The sequence below is a fragment of the Mastigoproctus giganteus genome, chromosome 2 (genome assembly GCF_048544385.1).
Source record: "Mastigoproctus giganteus isolate SK-2022 chromosome 2, ASM4854438v1, whole genome shotgun sequence".
Classification (NCBI taxonomy): domain Eukaryota; kingdom Metazoa; phylum Arthropoda; class Arachnida; order Uropygi; family Thelyphonidae; genus Mastigoproctus; species Mastigoproctus giganteus.
Window position 1 is genome coordinate 198977613 of NC_143576.1, and position 15718 is coordinate 198993330.

General features: G+C 35.4%; 1 protein-coding gene across 1 annotated transcript in view; it reads right to left on the reverse strand.

Moving 5' to 3' along the window:
* Positions 1 to 14749, reverse strand: part of LOC150089901 (uncharacterized) — a 64486-nt gene extending 49737 nt beyond the window's left edge. The window contains exons 1-3 of the mRNA XM_090389699.1: positions 14696 to 14749; positions 7993 to 8055; positions 3480 to 3702 (exon numbers count right to left, since the gene is read on the reverse strand). Coding sequence (XP_090245825.1) covers positions 3480 to 3702; positions 7993 to 8055; positions 14696 to 14723 — 314 coding nt within the window. The 5' untranslated portion in view covers positions 14724 to 14749. The remainder of the gene's footprint in view (positions 1 to 3479; positions 3703 to 7992; positions 8056 to 14695) is intronic.
* Between the last annotated feature and the right edge of the window lie 969 nt (positions 14750 to 15718).

Here is a 15718-nt window from a genome sequence, read left to right on the forward strand (position 1 = left end):
AGTGGTGGTACCTGCCGAGAATAAGTAACAATAGTCTTCTCCATAGGTGAAGCGTTACTTATTCAAGGTAGCGCAATACCATGACAACTTGTTGTGAAGGTATTCACAATATGACATATAATTAAAACTATCTTGGTAGTAGAAATGATGTGTGTGCATTACCCACGCATAAATAAACTCCTTTATTTATATATATGTTTGACTGGTTAATCTGACTTCGATGATAAGTTAAATCTTAGAGGCAGTGATTAAGAGTACAATCCAGTGATATTTAGATAGATATGGCATTCTGAAGGACTCGCAATATGGCTTTGGTAAAGGTAAATCATGCTTAACTAACTTAGTAGGTTATTTTGACACACTCATGAGCTGGATTTACGGAATAATTTCGACATCGTTTATTTGGATTTAAGAAAGCATTTGACTTGGTCCCTTGTGACAGGCTATTGTATAAGCTTGAACAGGCTGGGATTACCAGTAAGATTCTAAGATGGATTGCTGGGTGGCTGCAGGACAGACGACAGACATTTGTGATTAATGGATATTCTTTGGATTGGTGTAATGTGAAGAGTAGGATCCCTCAAGGATCCATTCTTGGCCCACTGTTGTTTCTCATTTTCATAAATGACTGATGAAAGGACAGAAGGTGAGATGTCAAAATTTGCAGATGACATAAAGATTGGTAGAGTCATTAATGATCAGTGCCATGCAGCGCTCCTTCAGGATGACTTGAACAGACCACAAAGATGGTCAGAGAAGTGGCAGCTATGTTTTAATGGCACTAAATGCAAGGTCTTACACTTGGGGAATGGCAACCCACAAATAAATTATACACTTAGTGGGAGGTTGAATTAAAAACAGTGGATGAAGAAGGGATCTGGGAGTTACAATATGGGCAGATATGAAGTTTTCTGAACAGTGTAAACAGGTAGCCAGGAAAGCCCATGGCGTCATATCTATGATTTATCAAATGCTATCCTGTAGAGATAGGGAGGTCATAATCCCAGATATAAGGCAATTGTAAGACCGTATTTGGAATACTGCATTCAAGTATGGAGACCACATCTGAAAAAAGACATCCGGCTTCTTGAAAGGATCAAAAGATGGGCAACTCAAATGGTGAGACCGACAGAAGGACGACCATATGAGGAGTGTGTGGGCTACAGAGTTCGGAAACAAGACACCTCACAGGTGTCTGATTGAGGTTTATAAGGTTCTGAAAGGGATTAGTAAAATGAATGAAGGTGGAATTCTCACAGTTATAAAGAATTCCAGAACTAGGGATCATACATTCAAATTACAAGGGGTGAGGTTCAGATTAGATTGTAGGAAGTTTTCTTTTAGCCAGCAAGTCATTGATTGCTGGAACACGGTGCCCTCACAGGTAGTTGAGGCTGACAGTTTGAATAAGTTTAAGGGTCTACTGGATACATATCTGTGTGAGGAGAGAAACATATAATTTGTGTTTTCTTATCTACTTGGTTTTTTTTGCCAGTGCAGCAAAAGTCTATGGCTTCCTTGCATTGTAAGACAACTACTATTACTGTATATATTTTTTTTGGCTAAACTTCTGCATATTCAATATATTATATCTATCACAAATTCAGTTTGGTGAATCTGATATTTCAGTGCAGTGAATCATGCTTCTCAGTACAAGAAACAGCAGGCTAGAGATATAACAAAAACTTTGTGGGGAATAGTTAATATAATTTTGTAGTATTCAAAGTACACGTATCTAAATTTTAAAGTAAATATCATAGCAGTAATAATATTTGAGAAATTTTGATAATTTCAAAATATCGAATAATAAATTTAGATGTTGTTTCATTATGCTGAAACAACAAGTTCTGTTTGAGTGTAAAGAAACCAAGATTATCTTATCATATGTTAAGTATCCATACAATACTGAAAGGAGATTTTAATTCTTACTGGTACATTGCTAATTTTTTCAACATAGCTTCACAGTAATATTGTCACAATTGCAATAACGTTATTAATTTCTTGACAGTGATATAAATTTTTAAAAAAAACTTTAATAATAATAAATTTTATTATTTTAATAAATTTATATAATAAATTATTATATTATAATATATAATATAACAATATACATTTAATATTTTAAAAATATTTTCTTTGAAACATTGATGTCAAGCTGAACATTTTATTGGAAACAATCTGAAATATTTTTATTCATATTCTACATCGGTACAACATATTTTACCTATACTCCATACCAGTCCGTAGTCGCTTACTTTCCACACTGTATTCAGTTCATTGACACTATTAGGAATGACATGACTATGCCATTTACCATATGAAAATATGACTATGCCATATTTTCATATGGTATTTTATAAACCTTATTAGTATTTTATTCATAATCAAATTATTTCTTAAAACAGGTAATGCAATACCTATATATGCCTAATATAAATTCTCCTGTATAGGAACTGTAAATTATCCTCAACTTCCCTGAGGAGAATACAGTTCAAGTACCATTTTATGACCCAACAAACCACAACAACTCTCGAACTGTCAAAACAGTTGAATTGTTGTGCTCTGATGTGCAAACTCATCTAAATTTCTCCTGCCTGTATATCAACCCAACTTGAATATGATAAACAAGAGCTAGATTGCATTTTATGATCCAACAAAACCCATATGTAATATATGACAAATATATAAGAGAAAGTAGGGTGCATCTTCAAATCCATTTTCATAATTGGACCACTTTTTTTTTTTTTTTTTTTTTTTTGAAGAAATTCTTAATGGAACATTACTAGATCATTACTTCTGTTACCATACCTGTGAGTGGACAAGGATATGAATTATGTTGGAAAATTATGTCCATCAGGAATTGAGCAAGTTGGACCAAGTGATTTTTCAATAGGATAGGGCACCAACATATTCACCAGAGAGTTACCGCATTGTTAAGGGAATATTTTGATGAAAGAAAGAGTGGTAGAGATTTGAAACAAAGTAGCCGCCACCTTGCAGTCAAGATTTGAACATTGTTGATTACTGGTTGTGGGGTTTTTCTAAAAGGCTGTTTCTACATACATGACCTAAAAGATTTTGTACAACTAAAGAAGGTGATACAAACCAAATGAATGTGACCTTGGTTCAGATTTTCTCCATTTTTCACAATTTCATTACTCATATCAGAGCTGATTCAGAGGGATGGCATTTTGAGCAATATTTGTAACCATATAAACAGGTCACAATAAAACTTGACTATTATGTTTCCTTGAGTAAATTAATATATTTACATCAAGCATTTGATAATATTTACATATTTTTATATTAAGTCACTTTAAAACAAAAATTAAATTTTACAGCCATAATCATAAACTTGTAAAACAAAGATATAATTAAATGCATTCTTTTCTGTATTTCATCACAGTGCTTATTTTCTTATAACCACTGTTTGCAAATAAGATAAACAGTCACTTCTTAATGTATTAAATCAGCATTACCTACAAGAGCTGTCTGAACTGCAAGATGGTATGTTGAGATACAGAACTGATACTATAATATGGCATGAGGCACAAGTAATTAGCTCCACGCTACACCTCTGGGGTATTCGAGGCTGACTAACAGCACCACCTCCAGCCTGACTAGTTACATTTTCTACACTGATAATGCCCATCTCTCCCATGTCAATGTAATATTTACGTCCATTCATCCATTTGCAAAGATCTGCAATACACCATATTAGCATTATATTAAAAACATAACATTATCAACTTGATAAAATTACAAGAAATATATATTTTAGAAACTATTTACTACACAGCATCTTCATCCATTCGAGAAATCATAACTTACTTTCAAAAACAAGTTAATATTTAAAAATAATTTATCTAATGAAATGTAGATGTATGAGGGAATGCACTGTACCATGCAAGTCTTAAATTATTTTTGTTCATTGTTTCTTACTAAGAAAGGATATTTGTGTACCTACCAAGTTTAGTATTGTCTGTTTGGTATGAATGGACAGTTTAGCAGCAACATTGCGATCATTATTTTTTGTCACTGGGTTGAATTAAAACCAATTCTGAATCACTGCATATGAATTATGAAAAAAAAAATTGAGTAGATAGAAAAATACCACAAAAAAAAATAATATATTTGAAGAATAAGATTTTTTAATTTTCCCAGAATCTCACTTTGCAATTTGTTGGACTGACCTATAGAAACATATTCTAGACCCATTTTAAACAGAAATAACATGCATCAGGAAGCAGTAACACCAAATACAAGAATAAATAAAATGTTCATAATACAGTAACTTCAGCTATATTCATACATGATGAGCTATCCGTTCAACAATTTCATTGAATTGGTTTCATTCAAAAAAAAAAAAAAGGTTAAATGTACATTGCTATTGTAATCAGAAAAAAACATTATACTTTTCAGAAATACAATAACTGAAAAATGGGCTGCAGAAACAGCATTTGAGCATATACTAAAAATCTCTTAAAAGATTACTTTATAATATGCAGAACATTCTAAGAAAAGATTAGGTTTTTAGCTGGAGGAAAAAAAAAAAAAAAAAAAGAGCTTTGATTCATTGCAGGTACTATATAAGTATGGTATGTCATTCTCAAATATGTTTTTACAAGTCAGACTGGCTAGTTGCAGTTCTAAGGAAATAAAAAACTCTTCTCCTCTCCTTTTTGATGAAATAATGCTTAACCTTCACTTCTCTATGCTCAAACATATTCTTCTTTTCTGTTGCTTTATCACAGCATTTTTCCATCTTAAGAAATGAAGAATAAGACATCCTCAACATAAGAATAAAAGGCTGTGTTGAAGTGTTCAGAGTGACTTACATAGTGATTTTTATTGGTTGCCTTCATGTTTTTAATAAAAACCTCTTAATCTTGAAGATATGTAGCTTTCTTGAATACAGGATTGCCTCAGGTAGTGGCACCTCCGTAGCCAGCTGGGCAGGAGCAGCAGTGCGTAGCACAAGCTTCTTGATTAGACCAGGGTTCGAGCCCATGACCACCAAATACGGAGGATGCGGAAAGGTCAGGGAATGACCACTGCATATCCCTGGAGCAATGTGGCCTTAGTTGCTAATGCTCCTAACAACCAAATAACAACCAAACAACAAGCCTCAGGTAGTACACATATTAGGGCCTTTTTCTGAAATCTAATATCTCTACTGCCTGAGGCAATCCTGTGTTCCTCGGTGATGTTAAACTATAAAATTAAGGTGAAAATTACATGATACATTACATAGTAAACTAATAATACAAAAAAAAAAAAAAAAAAAAGAATTAAAGAATAACAGCAAGAAATATTAATTAAATCTCCACAAAAAGGAATTTACAAGTGAGAATGCATGCAACATAATAAGAAGGTTATATCAAAAGCAATGAGCATATTTTAAAAACTAATGAAGTTATGCTAAATTGAAAAAACTGCTATAAGTAACTCACATACACTGATGAGTCAAAACATTATGACCACCTAATTAATATGATGTTGGTCCTCCACGTGCAGCCAAAACTGCTCGTACTCGGTGAGGCATGGACGCTACAAGATTTCTAAATGTGTCTTGTAGTATCTGGTACCAACACGTAACCAGCAGATCCTTTAACTCATTGTAAGGTCTGTGGTTGGAGACGCCACAGATCAGAGTTGCTGTTCCAACACAAACCACAGATGCTCGATGGGATTGATGTCTGTGGAATTGAGAGGCCAGGGCAATACCTGGAAGTCTTCCTCATATTCCACGAATCAAGTCTCGAACAATCCAGGTGATGTGGCAGGGCACATTATTCTGCTGAAAGATGGCACTGCCAGAGGGGAAGAACTTTGCAATGAAAGGATGTACCTGGTCGGCAATGATGTTCAGGTAGGTGGTAGACATCAGAGTGCCTGGCACATGGATGACTGGACCCAGGGTAACCCAGTAGAACATCGACCAAAGCAGGACACCGCCGTGACCAGCTTGTTTTCGTCCCACAGTGCATCCAGGCCCCATCACTTCCCCAGATAAACGATACACGCAGGAAACAGGAAACGTGATTCATCAGACTAGATGACCTTCTTCCAATCACTCAAGGTCCAGTTTCGATGCTCCCGTGCCCATTATAGGCGCTGTTGCCGATGAACCGTAGTTAGCATGGGCACTCGGAGCAGCCTGTGGCTATGCAGCCCCCTTTTCAGCAGGGTTCAACATACTGGCAGTTCGTGGGTTTCCCCTTCTCAGACCACTTTCAGTAGGTACTAAGCATGACTGACCATGAGCATCCCACAAGCCGTGCCATTTCGTATATGCTCTGACCCAGTTGTCTGGCCATTACAATTTGGCCTTTGTCAAACTCGCTTAAGTCCACTGCCTTTCCCATCTGAAGGAAAAGAGTAACACTGATTAATGGAGCTCAGTATCAGGCGTTGTTTATACCGTGTCCCGACCTGCTCACATGCCGTAGTTCACATGCAGTTGCTTCGATTTGCATAATGACTCGCTGGTCATAATGGTGCATGCACGGGTTCACCGGCGACAGCACCAACAATGGGCATGCAAGCATTGAAACTGGACCTTGAGTAATTGGAAGACGGTCGTCTGGTCCGATGAATCATGTTTCCTGTTGCACCATGTGGATGGCCGGGTACGTGTGCGTCATTTACCTGGGAAAGTGATGGCGCCTGGATGCACCACAGGACAAAAGCAAGCCAGTCGCGGGCGATGTTCTGCTTGGATACCCTGGGTCCAGTCATCTATGTGCTGGGCACTCTGACGTCTACCACATACCTAAACATCATTGCTGTCCAGGTACACCCTTTCACAGCAACGGTCTTCCCCTCTGGCAGTGCCATCTCTCAGCAAGATAATATGTCATGCCATACCGCCCAGATTGTTCGAGACTGATTCGTGGAACATGAGGAAGACTTCCAGGTATTGACCCGGCTTCCAAATTCCCCAGACATCAATCCCATCAAGCATCTGTGGTGTGTGGTGGAACAGCAACTCCGAGCTGCAGCATCTCAACCTTATGACGGACCTTACAGGAGTTAAAGGATCTGCTGGTTACATGTTGGTACTAGATACCACAAGACACATTTAGAAATCTTGTAGCATCCATGCCTTGCCAGGTATGAGCTGTTTTGGCTGCACGTGGTGGACCAACATCATATTAGGTAGGTGGTCATAATGTTTTGGCTCATCGGTTTTTTTTTTTTTTTTGGTAGTTGTTGGCGCATAGGCTTCTGTGGCCATAATGCACCTCCCAAGGTTTTTGCAGTACTTTGATCCAAGCCCAAGGCGGGAATCGAACCCGCGACCTTTGGGCTGCCGGGCAGGCACTTTACCCACCCGGCTAGCCCGGTCAGTTCATCGGTATATTTGTCACTTTGTAAATTTGCCCGAGCAATCCACATAATGTTGCCACTGCTACAAAAGCATTAAAAATCCCCACGTGGTAAAGTCTGTGTCTGCACTTTGCAACCAGCTAAACACCATTCATTTGACTGACTCATCATCTGCATATGCTTATCATATGATCCTTCGATGATATCACATCACTTAAACAGACGCATACATTGCTCAACCGTGCACTACTCACTTGGCAATATTAGAAAATTGTTGAACTGCACCCCACATAATTTGGTTCTCTCTCCCTCAGATTATCATCTCTTCATACTATTGAGTGATTTCCTATATTAAAGGAAAACACTATAAAGTTGATGAGACAGTTGAAAGCCAGTTACATAGCTAATTGCAAAGTGCAGAAATGGACTTTACGACAGAGAGAGAGAGAGAGAGAGAGAGAGAGATTTCTGAAATTCTTGCAGAACTGGCAGTGTTATGTGTTAGTAGATCATTCTGTAATTTTATGGAAAAGTAAAAAGTGTGTGAAGTACTTAATGCTAATTTCCTTTTCATTCCATATTATTTTGTTAATAAAATGAATGTGCTAATGTGCTTATTGCTTTCAGTATAACAGTACAATATTTATAAGTGGTACTCACCTCCATCTGGGAGACTCAGACAGCCAACACACAGTACTAAACAATACAGACTTATCCACAGACCTGAAATTTTAGATGTAAAATAAAAAATTATTCAAAATTTAAAAAAGTTTCTGACCAAAAGTCCCTTTCCTAATAGCAACCATTTTATTGTCAATATTAAGTTCAGCCTGCCCAAATAAAACAACAGACTGTCTGTTTCTTTTATGATCTTCCTTAAGTATATTCATCTATGAGCAAAATTATAAGAGATTACCCTAAACAATATGAAAAATCATAAAAGCAATCAGTAATGAACACAAATTCTTTTATATGATCAATAATATCTTCTGAATTGGTTTGAATTTTAATCTTGTATATGCTGCTCTATAAACTGAACAGATAAATCTCTCCAAAACTAATGAACAGTTCTAGATCAGTGGTTCTTGAAATGTGGCATATAAAGAACTTTCAAGTGAGACACACTGTGATAAGAATCATTAAAAACACCTGAATGAGATGTGGCCATTAGTAATAACAAATGAGTGGCACATGAGTTAAAAAGTCTGAGAAACTATATCTTATATTTCTGCTGATAAAATGATCAAAGCATAGAAGTAACATAAGATGTATGAAAAAAATTTAGGATTGAAGGGAAAAAAAGTAATTTGCAATGCCAATTTTGTAAAGAGTATTAATTACTGAAAGTCATGTGAATAGCACATTCACTAATAAAAAAGACCCCCTGCCTCTAAATCTGAAATTCTGAACAGAAAGTTGCAATCAACAATATGGGCTCAGTTCTCTATTGGGTTTAGAGATCCTATGAATTTACCATCTCATATATATTAGCATTAGCATTAGCATTAGTAGAGGCATTTGATGCAAGAAAGCAAGCTTATGCAGCATCAGCCAAAAAAAAAAAAAACCCACTTCCACTTCACCCCTCTGTTCGTTCAAAATACCTGTCCAGCTGAGCCTTAAACTTATTTAGGCTATCAACCTCCACCACAAGGGATGGCAGTCTGTTCCACCAACCAACCACCCGCTGGCTAAAGGCAAATTTCCGCACGTCTATCCTACATCTGTCTTTCCTCAATTTGAATTTATGCCCTCTCAGGTGATTTTTCTGAGCTAGAGGAAGAATCCCATCAGCATTGAGCATGCTTAAACCATTCAAGGCTTTATACACCTCTATCAGATCACCTCGCTGGTGCCTAGTCTCCAGACACTGTAATTTGCAAAACTTAAGCCTTTCTTCGTAAGAGCACCCCTTTGTTCCATTCACTAATCTTGTTGCCCTTCTCTGTACTCGTTCCAGCAGCTCTACATCCTTCTTGAAATGAGGCCTCCAGACCTGTATACAGTACTCTAGGTGTGGCCTGACCATTGCCTTATACAATGGAATAATCACCTCCTTATCCCTGCTGGAAAAATTCCTGTATATCATTGACAATACTCCATGAGCTACTCTTGCAGCCCGTCTGCACTGCTCAGAGAACTTCATATCTGCCTGCACAATCACCCCCAAGTCCCTTTCATTCTCTACCACTGTCAGTGTAGTACCACAGAGTTAATACGTTGCTCTGGGGTTGCTTTTTCCCATGTGTAGTACTTTACATTTGTCAATGTTAAACTTCATTTGCCACCTCTCAGCCCATCTGCTCAACCTTTCCAGATCCTGTTGCAGCAGCATAGTGTCAGTAGTGTCCTTGACAACCCTGCCAACCTTTGTATCATCTGCAAACTTGGACATTAAGCTTGATATACCATCATCAATATCATTTATAAATACAGAAAACAATAATGGACCCAACACTGAGCCCTGAGGGACTCCACTAATAACATTAGTCCACGATGAGCAGTGTCCATTGATTACACACAACTACAACAAAGCTTCCAAATTTGAGGTGAATTTATTTTATTATTAGAATAAACGTAATGACTAAAAATACTGATTGGATAAACAGGCAAAAGCTGATTATGAGAAGGCACTTATCCGTCTATACAAGATGATGGTTCTACATTTGGAATACTGTATTAAAGTGTAGAGACCAAACCTTAAAAAAAGACAGAGCTTCTGGAGAGGGTTCATAGAAGGGTGACCAGATTATAGATGAATGCAAATCAATATATACATATGAAGAATGTCATAAAAGGTGTGGACTGCAAGTCTATCAGCAAAGGAGAAATCTGAATGAGATATATATAGGCACTAACAGGGTTGAGGAAAGTCTGTTCTCCCTCATGTGTAAGACAGTAACTGGGGGGGGGGGGGGGGGTCACAAACATGAAATCTTTGAGAATAAGAGAAGACTGGATCACACAAAGTTAACATCTATGGGCAACAGGTTGTTAAAATATGGAATAAGTTCCTCCCCCCAGTGTAGTAGAGGCAGTGAATCTGGCTAAATGGTTACTTTGTAGGAATGGTATAAATTCATTATATTTTTATTTATTTATATATATATATATATATATATATATATATATATATATATATATATATTCACAGACACTTTATTTATTTATTCTACAAACCACACATTATTTATATTGTTTGTTTGTTATTTGGTTTTTAGGAGCATTAGCAACTAAGGCCATATTGCTCCGGAGATATGCCGTGGTCATTCCCTGACCTTTCTGCATCCTCTGTATTTGGTGGTCACGGGCTTAAACCCCGGTCTAATCAAGAAGCATGCTACGCACTGCTGCTCCTGCCCACCTGGCTATGGAGACGTCTACATTATATATATATATATATATATATATATATTATGATAAGTGGTACTTATATATATATAAACATATATGAAATAAGTGATAAAAATGCAGAAAAAAAAAAAGAGAATTAGAAAGAGTTTCAGGTCAGATTAGTGCCATCAAAATATTGATTAAACATTACATTGGTCTGTAAAATATATATTACAGTATTTATTGAACTGTATACCAAGGGAATCAAATGACAAATGAAATTTAATAAGAATATGGAATATAGGTCTATATTGCATATATGGAATTTAATTAAGAATATAGGTATTCAGAGTACCTATAGAGCCATAAGGCCAAGTATTTAAGTAACCTAAGTTGGACTTCATTGTTATACCCTATAATTAAACACATGATTTATAAAAATATAATATAATAATAATAATAAAATGATGATGAAGCAAATTACTGATAAAAGGATACATTGAATGGTACGTTGACGAGGGCTAGAACCACTCAATACATCCTATCGATAATTGGCTAAGGCTATCTGTTTCTGTTTGCCAGTTAGTCTAGGTTAAATTATTCTAAAATTATAGATTCAAATACTCTAAAATTATAGATACTCTCTGAGTTAAATTTGGCAGCAATCTGGCAGAATAACAGTTAGCCCAACAGATAGCAGTGAATAAAAAATAATGAAAGTGAGTTACAACTAATAATTTTCTTATAGGTTTATTTACTAATGAAAATAATTAAGTAGTGAAAAGGAAAGGTTTTGCCAAATTAAGGCAAAGAGGAGGAAGAGTAAGGATAGCAACAGTACCTGAATTTCCATTAAATTACTCTAATAGATTTTTAGGTATAAAATTTAGAGGTAGCAAGCAGAAAGAAAAAGCATATTACAGAGATACTTTGGATTTACCGGGAGCGTAACTGCCCATCCCTTTAGTAGGGATCCTGGTATTACAGCAGGCAGTGATGCTTGAAGTAATTTTGAAGAAATTATGGAATACTAGATGTACTATATTACAGAAATCCAATAAAGAATAGAGAAATACCTGATGTAATAGAAGTTTTTAGAATAAAAGAAAATAGTAAGCATAAAATTAAAATTTACCAAATAGCAAGTCAAATTTAGTTTTTAGAAATAATAAGAATATATCAGCCTTACTGAAATAGTATATCAAATAGAAAATCAAAATTAGTTTTCTGTAATAATAATATTAAATAATAAATAAATAGAAAATGAACATTACCTTCCTACTTCTAAGATCATTTAATACCTTTGCAAATAAGGCCTTCAAAAGAAGAGATGTTATACGTTCTATGCAACCTTCAAACTAACAGTTAGATACTTCTTGTTTAATGCAAATTAAGTCTCCTATTATTGTAAGAGAACTTTCACAATTGGAAGCCTCATCTCTTCTGGGAACTTTCACTATTGGAAGCCCCTAACCTCTTACTGGGAACTTTCATTTCTTGAAAGCCTCACTTAAGACTTTCCTTGCTGCTGTGCTTTGGTTTAAGTACTTCAGTTTTCTCCTGTTTAGTTAAAATGTAATTTACGCACATAATTGACATTATCTTTTGCCTTCTTCTTGGCTTGTATCTATATGTATACATGTACTCATCTATAACCATTTATACATTTGTTTAGTATATATTCTAGCTTCTAATTATGTTAGATATCTGGTATGTACATTGATGTTTCATGATTTCCTTTATCAAATCCTGCTCATTAATACACATTAAGATCTTATATACTATTTAATTCTGTATGGAATCAAACTCTGTATTTTATGCCTTGTTCTCTGTACAAGTTACAGAAGAGGTATTAGTTGTATTGTAAAAATCACTGAAGTTACAAAAGCTGTGCATGTTTCTGAAGATGAATTAGTTTCTTACACAAGTTAGCATGTTTATGTTCCTTATTTTCTGTATGGTTTAAATTACCTTGCTTCATGATAATATGCTGTTTTCCATAAGGTTATAATATCTAATGCTCACATGTTCTGTGGCATGACATGCTGATATTTCCTTGTTTATGTTGATGTATATGTTGTTGTTCTTAGTTGTATATAGTTGCTATTTAGTTGATACATATTGCTGATGTATATAACTGTTTTATTACTGATGTAATGTAAGAAAATTTTAATTGCACTCATTTACTGTTGTATGTTCTGTTGCTATCTATCTAAGTTTGGTGGATGGCAAATATCTTGATGTCTTGGTAATCTTGTCCATCACGTACATCTTGTACCATTATTCTAAATTCTGTCAATATGCACTTACTGATTGTTAAATTAATTAAATTACCTGTTTAAATTGTATGTTTGCTTAACCATAGTTATTTGCTATTAGTCTGTGCCGCCCACATCCTACACAATTTTTTCTTTTCTCTTGATGTCTTATACTCTGACTTAGCTGATTTTAAACTCGTAATCACATTTATTCTTTATCACATTACTTAATACTTATGTATTAAGTAATGTACTTTAAATGTATTATAACATGTTTTATCTTGTACCTTGAATAACTCGTAATTAACCCTGATGTGCAAATAGTGATCTGATCATCACATTACTTGTTTCTTTTGTCCCTCTCTTGTATAGTACCGTGTCTTGTACTGCATATGATGTTACGTACAGCTTTATTTTATTTCAGAATTATATTGATTTACTGGTTTTTCCTACTTTAATTTCAAATGATGTAAAGTGATATGATTTAACTCTGATAACTCCTTGTAGGGTATGGTTGGCAATTTTTCCTTCCATTCTCCATATACTCCTTTCTTGCTTCTTCTCTTCTCTCTTCTTTTCTGAAAAATCTACCTTTGATTTTTCATTGTTCTTATCTTTTACCAATCTTTCCAAATCCTAAACTTCTCCCTACTTATCCCATTTCCTTTTCCTCTATTCCCTTTCACTTGACTTGTCCAGCTGAAAGTGGGCTAAAGATGTTCTGGTAGATCCTGGCTGCCTCCTCATAGCAGAGATGGATGATGGGACATGGCAACCGGGTCCCATTAACTAAGAGCCAGGTGCTGGTCGCCTCATTACAACAGAACAAACATTTTACACTTACACAACAACATGATACATAAAAAAGGCCAGCTTTGGCGTTTAGCCTCATCACGAGATGACCTACAGCGACCAATGGGGGGAACCCTGGGATCCGCTTCTCTTCACATGAATACTTGAAATTATCTTCTACTGTAAAAAATTGCTAAAAGGGTTTATAACTCAGATTGCTGCCTGATATATGATAAAGAAAAATAGCAGCACCCTCTCAATTTTTGGTAACTTTGTGCCCAATGAAATAAATAATTAATAATTTGATACCTAATCATGCATCAATATTTAGTTTGGCTAACATCAGATTTAGTTCCATATTTGCTCTACCCTCAAATCTGCATCATAAAACCCTCTTTCAACTTACAGCTAAATTTGCTCACCCATATCTGATGCTAGCTACCATTACCTTTATTAATTTATCATTTTTACTTCACAGGTCACTCCTCTATAAGTGGCTTTACAATTCAGCCTATAATTTTACTTAATTCATAATAACATATAGGATATTCACCTTCTTTCTTTCTTTTCCACACCTACAATTTCTCATATTTCTGCTATCCTTTTCCTATTAGCTTTTGGCATTTGTGTAATTTACACTTCCATCTTCACACTTAACCAGGGGCTCACATCTAGTGAGTATGGACTTGGCACACCCAGGGTCCTGAGCTGGATATCATCATTCTTCTCTTTCTTGGTTATTCTCTTCTACTTCTCTCTCTCTCTCTCTCTCTCTCTCTCTCTCTCTCTCTCTCTCTCTCTCTCTCAGGTTGATCAGAATTTTTTTTTTTTTGGCTGGTGTAGCATAAACCTCAGGCTTCCTTGCACCCTATGGCTAATAATAATAATAATAATAATAACTGACTTACTTATTAAATCATATTTATATATAAAATATCAACTCAAGAACTAAATGAAAACTTATACATAATGGCACATACCTACTTCTCCATTGTGAGGTAAATGCATATCTTTATTACCGCAATACAAGTAAACCTGAAATTACAAAAAAAAAAAAAATTAATATTTATTAGAACATCTAGTTACAGAAAATTCGAGGAACACTTATTTAAAAATGAAACTACTACTAACTCACAAAATAAAATGCTGCAAAATTAAGTAGACAAGCTTAGCTGCACAAACAGATTTTTGTAAAAGATTATTCTCCCATGAGATTTAATCTTTGATAATTCCCACCCTCTCCAACACATGTGCACATATATAAAAACATCTTAAAATAATTTATTCCTTCTTAAGTAAATTTCATAATTCCAACAAACATAGATGTGTTTTATCTATAAATACAAGAGATTACTTATCTGACTTCAATTGCTTATCAGATAAACTGGCTTAACGTTATGTAATGCGACAGGTATCAACAGAGAACACACAAAATATCTTCACTGAGAAAGATTTCATGGATACCAATCAATGGGTTGAGTTCCAATGACTAACCAACAAAGCTAAGTTTCTATTCATAGAGAAGTCGAGGTGGAGTTTGCACTTGATTCTTGAATCCTTATTTAACATAAATCTGAAACCTGCAATAACCATTTCCTTTTTCAGGCATGATATCAGTTTGCCAAAAGTGAACTGCTGATTTGGAGGAATAAACATTGTTCTTATGGACCTATATATCATCATGACAGACAAGTGATTCTTGCACTGCTTCTATTGGAATGAGCAGCAGCCTGGAAAACAAGATGCAGGACATTTCAGAGACTGCTGGGAGTCATTGCGGTACAAGTAAATACATGGGTTGTGTTAGGGTAGCTAAGAATACGAAGAGGTGTATGTATACTTGCGTGTACAACAATGCGAGGAGTTTGGTAAATAAATTTGATGAATTTGAGGTAATAAATTTGATCAAAACATCAAAGGCAGATATTGTTGGGATATCAGAGACGTGGTGTCACATAGATATAAGGAATGCAGAACTGGAATTTGGGGAGTACAATGCATAC